Source organism: Raphanus sativus, unplaced genomic scaffold (genome assembly GCF_000801105.2).
Source record: "Raphanus sativus cultivar WK10039 unplaced genomic scaffold, ASM80110v3 Scaffold1183, whole genome shotgun sequence".
Lineage (NCBI taxonomy): Eukaryota > Viridiplantae > Streptophyta > Magnoliopsida > Brassicales > Brassicaceae > Raphanus > Raphanus sativus.
In genome coordinates, this window is record NW_026616496.1 from 16,108 (window position 1) to 23,595 (window position 7,488).

Consider the following 7,488-nt stretch of genomic DNA (forward strand, 5'->3'; position numbering starts at 1 on the left):
TTTCATCGCAAAATCCTTCTCTATTATTTAAATCTTTAGTAGCATGATCTATAATAGTGTAACCAATTTTATATGTCGATAAGAACAAACATACATAAACATAATTATTCATAAACATGATAGTTACGTTAACTTCTCCCATTAGCTTACATACAACACATAATATCTACTTGTACAAAAGTGGCAATAACTAACATATACGGCCCGTGAAGGGAGCATATATAAAAGCCCATTCTGACCCAAGACGCCTTACCGGTTATATCCTACTAACTAAACCAAAACCGGGTTACTGATTACTCCTTCCTGAAACGTCGTCGTACACGTCGTCTCTCAGATTTGATTTGAGGATTCGGAGATACGATGACGACGAGTCTGTCCTTTTTTGTTTGAATTATTGATCTCTCTCTCTCGATTCCGATCGCGAAAATATAATTTGATTGGTTATTCAACGAGGTGAAGATATTAATTACGATGAAGATGCAAATCGGTATGCTCGCGCTTCTGGTGACTCTCTCTGCGATTGAAATCGGATTGGCTTCTTCTCCCAACACCGTCCCTGCTTTCCTCTGGTCTCCGCATCTCCAGTTACGCCTCCTCCTCTCTCTCTCTCTATCTATATACACACAAATGTCTCTGCTTTTGGATGTGTTCTGAGATAATTTCGATTTCAAAATTTTGATAAAAGCCTGAGACTTTCGAGCTAAGTTTAGTGGTTTGATTGGTTTGATTTGACTCTCTCATAAAAATTAGGGATGGGAATGAGGGTGTGAATTATCAGGTCATGTCTGGAAAGGATCTGGTTGACTCTGTTTTCACTCAAGGAGGATGGTCCAACATTCTTGTATGCTATTTCTTCTTTATGTTAACTCAGATCTCAATTCTTCAAATCATATTTTCTTAATGTTTTATTCTTTGTCTTAGTGCTCTGAGAAGAAAGCTGAGCAGCCTGTTGTTGATGTTGCACTTGTCTTCATCGGCAGAGAGGTAATGATACCTTTTTTTTTTTTTTTAATCTATGGAAATTAGGAAACTTATCTCGATAGACAGAGCTATTATCTTAAGTCTGTATGAGTGAATTGTGTTAGGAGCTTCGTTTTAACAACATTAGCATGAATGAATGAACTTTTTGGATCTCTCTCATTGTGAAGAAATTTATGTGTTTAGTATTGCAAAAAAAAAAAAAAAGTGAAGGGGTCTACTCTCTTCTGCATCTTCTTTGCTTACTAATATTATTAACATTTATGTTCCTCCCTGCAGTTACTGTCTTCTGATGTTTCTTCCAAAAGTATTTCCCTTGTCAACACATTGAGTGTAAGTTTTCCTTTCTTCGGGAACATATTGCCCCCCACAAACGCAGAATCTCTTACAAATATGTTTCATTTTAACCTCCGCAAATACTTGAACCCTCCTCCAAATCTTTTTGTTTCAATAGGGGCTCTTTACATCTTCCAACTTCTCATTGGCATTCCCATACATTGCTGCGCCAGAGGAAGAAAGGATGGAGAGTTTGTTGCTTTCAGGGCTTAAGCAAGCTTGCCCTCACAATGTAGGAGCCGGCAATATTGTCTTCTCTGAATCTTGCTTTGTTGAGGATGGAACGATTCAGAAACTATCAGACCTTCAGTCTTTCAAAGTAAATGTCCATTGCTATTCATGTTTTCAATTTCACTACTTCCAACCTGTTATTCACTCCTAATATACTCAGTAAAAATAATTGACAGGATCATTTGCTTGCTAGAAAAGAAACAAGGAAAGAGGGAGAAACTGATTTGGTTGTGCTCTGTTCCGAGGGTTCTGAATCAAAGGGTCAATCACACTCAGAGCGTAAGTTGAAAGATCATTGCTTCATAATAATGTTATAATTTTTTGAGAACAAAGAAGTTAAACAATTCTGTGACCTATTCTGCAGGTGAAAGCATCTCCGAGCTTGTTAGTTCCGTAGAACAATCTGGCAGTAAATATACAGCTCTTTATGTCTCTGATCCTTATTGGTACACATCTTACAAAACTCTCCAAAGGTTTCTAGCTGAAAGTGGTACAGGAAACAGCACCGTTGGTGTTGCTACAACCTGTGACGAACTCTGCAAATTTAAGTCATCACTTTTGGAGGGCATACTAGTGGTTAGAACTTCACTCTTTGATTAGGATCAAACTAATATGCTTTCCATATGTTTTCTTTATCTAAAAGCCTCTCGTTATGTCTTCTTTTGCAGGGAATCGTTTTCCTTCTCATCTTGATCAGTGGACTTTGTTGTATGGCGGGTATCGATACACCAACCAGATTCGAGACTCCTCAAGATTCTTGAGCTTGTTGTTGACCCCTTAAAAGAGTCATCCCCACCTTTTGCTTTGCTTTGCCTTTTTGATTGTGACGGGTCTTTTCTTCTGCATAGTGCGTATGGTGAAAAAGGTACTTATTACACTACTTTTAAAAACAAAAATTTGCATATGCGATCCCCTTGTAACATTTTATTCATCTTGTTTGTGTCTTTCTTAAACGTTAATAAGTCAATAATGGAGAACGAGTGAAAACCAGAGACACTGGAACTACTACGTACATTCTTTTATATATAAATGTATGATTTTATAGTTTATAAAGAGGTCTCTTGGTGGTATCAATTTGGGGATTTGGAGATAGATATCGTGGAATAACTCAGGACAATGATGTTGGTAAAGTCAGAGTGATGGGACATGTTTACTAGTACTTGCAAAGTTTTTTTGGGTTTAGAGAAAGTAAACGAGAAGAAAGGATTCAAGAGTTACTGTGCAAGCTTTTCTGAAAAAGATTATATATATTTTTTTAAATAATTTAACATTCTTCAAAAAAAAAAATGTGATATAATATATCAATCATGCGTTATATTCTATTTTTTATGACATAATTTGGTTCAATATTTTCCAAATTCAGCATATGCTTGGGCCATTATGGTCCCTTCTGCATGGACCGATTGACATAGTCGCAAGATCAAATCTTTCAGATTGTCTAGTTGACCCATGTCTCTCCATAATGACAAAGAATAGCATTATTAAGGAATAAAAACGAAAATGAGTGCTGCACCTAATCTTTTTGATCATATAGTTCTCCATTTATATTATATAGTATGGCTATTTTACATTTTATTCGTATCCCGTTTCTCTTTCAAACTGTGTGCTAGTAGTCTATAACAAAATATATAAAAAAGACGGTATATTGGCTAATTTCGGAAAAGTTCTACAATATAAGCATCATCTATATGGTCCATACCTATCTTCGACCTTTTTTCTTTTACCGTCACATAATTCAAGCTTTATGCAAAAAAAAAAACGAAAGTTCCAAAAACGCATGAAAGAAAAACTCTTATTATGATTTTCCAATAAATGTTTTTGATGAAAAAGTTTTAACAATGAAAATAAAATAGAGGGAAGCACGTGAGTCATAGGAGTTTGAGCCTAAAGAGCAGTGAAAATCCCACTGCCCTGCCACTCCACCAACTGACATCACATTGTACCCATTTTATGCCTTTTTCTTGTACTAGAAAATTTATTACATGAAAATAGCAACTGCAAAACTGAAATAGTTTTTTTCAATAATGAATTTTTTTTTTTCAATAATGAAAATTGTGAAATAATAATTAATTCTTCTCTTATTTATTCTCGTTTTGCAGACCTAAATCACATAGGACGTGCTCATTCCCAGGGGGGATCTAGATACATTTTAGTAGAGGGCACAATATTAAAATAACAAAAAAAAAATAGATCTAGGGCTCTTTTTCATAAACTAAAAATATTAACCAAATAAGCTTGAGCTATTTAAGAAAAAATAAAAAGAACAAGGGGCGCAGGATCCGTAGCCCTCTACGTCAGCCCCTGCTAATTCCTGTTCTTCTTTATTTTTGTTCAAGTATTAACATATGACATGTTTTAGAACTTAAATTTGCTGAACATATTACATGTGACATCATAATAACTTAGTAAATGAACCGGGCTTCGTAGCCTGGTGGTAATGGAACCTCGGCTGAGGTGCCCGCCACCCAGCTTCGAAACCCGGCCACAGCGATTTAACATCCTTACTGCTGGGGCGCTGGACCCCTTCGGGGGATATTTGGGAAAGTGGCTGCCCAGACACCAGAGATATCAAAAAAAAAAAAAAAAAAAAAAAAAAAAAAAAAAAAAAAAAACCTTAGTAAATGTTATTAAAACGATGAAAATGTACGGCCACGCAAGTAGCCTAGCTACTCGAGCAGGTCCATTTTGATCTTTTCGATAATTTTGAGATTCCACGTTCTGATTTAAGTGTATGTGGAATATACATCTTACAGTCTCTGTTTTACAGCTTATGTATGTAAATCAGCACTGCTCGTAAAATTTTAGGGGTTATAGACGGTTTAATAAAGATTGGGAAAAATGTTAAACAAATCCTCAACTTTGCGATTTGAACCATTATAATCTCCAGCTTTCAAAATAACCACAAAAATCACACATTTATTATCAACTATTTAAAAAATCTCTAACTTTTCGTTGAATGGATCAATTTAAACCTGACGTTAATTACACTAACAGAATATTTAAACTCAGTTAATTCTCATCGTTAACCAAAAAGACACCGTGTTTTGTCGATTAAAAAAACACATCTCCTCTCATTATTTCTCAAATTGATTTGAAAGTTTTCTCTAAATTACGAATCCTAAATCACGAACCACCATCAAAAATCTTTGACGAACCAGATCGTAGAAAGAAAAGATGGATAATCAAAAGAACAAGAAGTCTTGACAAGAGAAATTTGGTGGTGCCAGCTCTGTAGCGTCTATGTCAGCGGCGTCAGGACAATCTCGTGGCGAGCTTCTCGGAGAATCATCCAAAGCCGTTGGGGCCAAAAATGGAGTCGAAGATTTAGATAAAAAGAAAAAGAGCAAAACAGATGCTCTCGACGGCGAAGAAGAAGAAAATGTATTTTTTAATTGACAAAACACGGCGTTGTTTTGTTTTACGAAGAAAATTAACTGAGTTTAAATATTCTGTCAGTGTAATTAACGTCGGGTTTAAAGTGATCCATTCAACGAAAAGTTAGAGGTTTTTTAGATTGTTGATAATAAATATATGATTTTTGTGGTTATTTTAAAACTGAGGATTATAATGATCCAAATCACAAAGTTGAAGATTTGTTTAACATTTTTCCCAATAAAAGATTTCAAATTTTCAATAGTTTGAAGATTTTTTTTTTTTCTTAAATAGAGGTCTGAGATCATCGTCTCATCCATCTTGGTTGAGGACCGGCCTAGATGTGAATTCACATACATACATACATATATATCTCTTGCCAAGGAAAAAAAGATATACAGCTTACTTATTTGGGCCCCTTGCTTATTTTATAAACATGCATGTTGTTTATTCGTGCCCTTTCGATTACCTGTTGGGATAAGCTAACTAGGGGTACACGTACGTAAATATAAAGATTCCCTTCTACTTTCAAAAAAAATGTTTACGAGAATTTGTCTCTCTGCTCTCTCTCTCTCTCCCTCTCTACATTATTTTCCCTAAGTTATTTTCTTAGTAAGTACTAAAATTAGAAACTTATGGTTCCTATCAACTTACCAAAACCAGGTCTATTTTCTGGAAGTGGGTCTGCTTCCTCAAACCACGTATTATTGTATTTTTCAAAGAGAATCTATTTACCTAGATTAACCAAAACCTTTAACTCTTAGCACCTTATATAATATACATATATATAAAAGATACCCTGATGATTTATAAAAAAAGAATATTAAAATTTCTGCTAAGGTGTTTACAAATTTCAAGATGGAAAGGGACAGCACAAATTAATTTTTATCAAGGAAAGGAGATTCAGCAGTTCAAGAGATGATTACCAAAAAGTTCAAGAGGTGAAAAATGGCTATACGATATAATACACTGGTAATCTATGTCTAATCTATGATTAATGGCGTATCGGTATCTATGTGTATACGTTTGTATGTGCATGTATATTAATATGGCTGTGTTGTATGTGTATGTGGACCCATAGCATCTGCTAAAGCTGTAAAGCCATTGCAGCTTAAGAAAATTAATATTATGAGGATGGAGAAGCATGGAGGAACCTTATCTCTTTAATTATTGAATCTCTTTGATTCATCAATTTTTTTTTGGGTAAAATTCAATTCTATTTTATTATTACAACTGGTTTTATTTTATTGCGCATTAATATTTAGGGTTTTTGCATATCTACCTTCTTGGGGGCATAAATGAAAAGAATGCATCTCAAATCTTCTCCTTTTTCAATTTAGTAATATTATTTCTTCTCATCTCTCTTCACCATCTTCTATATAAATCGAGAGCGAGTGAGTCTTCTAGTATTACATATACCGAAACAAAACATATTATACACTTCCTCTTTCATCTCTATTGTTACATTCGAGAAGAAAAATACCAGAAATATATGTTATCACATACACATATATCTGGTGTGGTTGTCATACATACATGTGTTAGAAGAAGGCGTATGTGACCAAAGCAGTGTGCAGCCAAGGATGACTTGCCGATTTATAATATCTTTATAAATACTTTACTAAGACCTTTTTTCAATTCATGGGTTCCCAAATTTTAGCAAAAAAAAAAAATTCATTGGTCTTGATCAGAAGTTATATATAGGAAGAAATTAGGATATACACTTATTTCGTATTTAAAAAGAAAATTAACATGATCGGCAAGTTGCCCTTGGCTATACGTTTCTTTGTGTCGCGCATAGGTGAGTGTGGTGGTAAGATCACAAGAACTCAAGCTGAGGAACGAATTAAGAAGAATGACGAGAGGTAAGTACGGTCCTGAGTTTTTAGTCCTTGCTATATATGTGTGGTTAATTAACATGCTCATGACAAATATATTGTTGTATGATTAGATCTATACTCTGTTTCCTTAATTCAAGTTTTTTAAATGTATACTATAGTCTATAGATACTGGGACAAAATCTCACGTAAGTCTAAACTGATCTTTGTTATACGCGAAAGAACCAAATATTTCTAGCCAAAACCGAAGAAGAAAAGCTCAATTCTATTAGTTATCCGTGGGAACTGCGGGTTTGCATTCTTGTGAGAGAGATGTAGAATGATTTTACACTTCACACATATACCCATGTATCTGTAATCTATCTATTCGACACGTCTTTCTCGGGCTATTATCTAAAGACTAATATGTATGATATTGTTCAGCGAAATCTATTCAATTAAAACTGACGTACAAAATAATATTTACCTAATTCTAATTTTAAGTGGATTTTTAAATTTTTTTATTTTTTTCTACTAATTCTTACATGTTTATTTATTATTTTCATTTAAGTGTTTTATTACATATTTTATATTCTTTTTTTATCCTTCCGAACTATTTTATTAATTATATTTATTATAATAATTTGATAACATTTATTTTACGTATTAACCATAATAATTTCACGTGTTTAAAAGAAATTGTTCTATTAGTAACTAGAATTTAAATCGGTTAACAAAATTATTTTATTTGTTT

At 33.8% G+C, this 7,488-nt stretch overlaps 1 protein-coding gene across 1 annotated transcript; it reads left to right on the forward strand.

The window, feature by feature from the left end:
- The first annotated feature begins 316 nt into the window (after positions 1-316).
- On the forward strand, positions 317-2,598 carry LOC130503855 (uncharacterized). Its single transcript, XM_056998416.1, has 8 exons — positions 317-584; positions 751-841; positions 922-984; positions 1,258-1,311; positions 1,433-1,633; positions 1,722-1,824; positions 1,910-2,121; positions 2,214-2,598. Exons 1-8 carry the CDS (start codon positions 472-474, stop codon positions 2,304-2,306), a joined length of 930 nt encoding a protein of 309 aa, XP_056854396.1. The 5' UTR covers positions 317-471; the 3' UTR covers positions 2,307-2,598.
- The last annotated feature ends 4,890 nt before the right edge of the window (positions 2,599-7,488 follow it).

Excerpts from the sequence above, each read along its gene's own strand:
- LOC130503855 (XM_056998416.1), top strand. The coding sequence starts at position 472 with ATGAAGATGCAAATCGGTATGCTCGCGCTTCTGGTGACTCTCTCTGCG. Across the intron at positions 1,634-1,721 it reads CAGACCTTCAGTCTTTCAAA|GATCATTTGCTTGCTAGAAA; the intron begins GTAAATGTCCAT and ends AATAATTGACAG. Across the intron at positions 1,825-1,909 it reads GGGTCAATCACACTCAGAGC|GTGAAAGCATCTCCGAGCTT; the intron begins GTAAGTTGAAAG and ends CCTATTCTGCAG.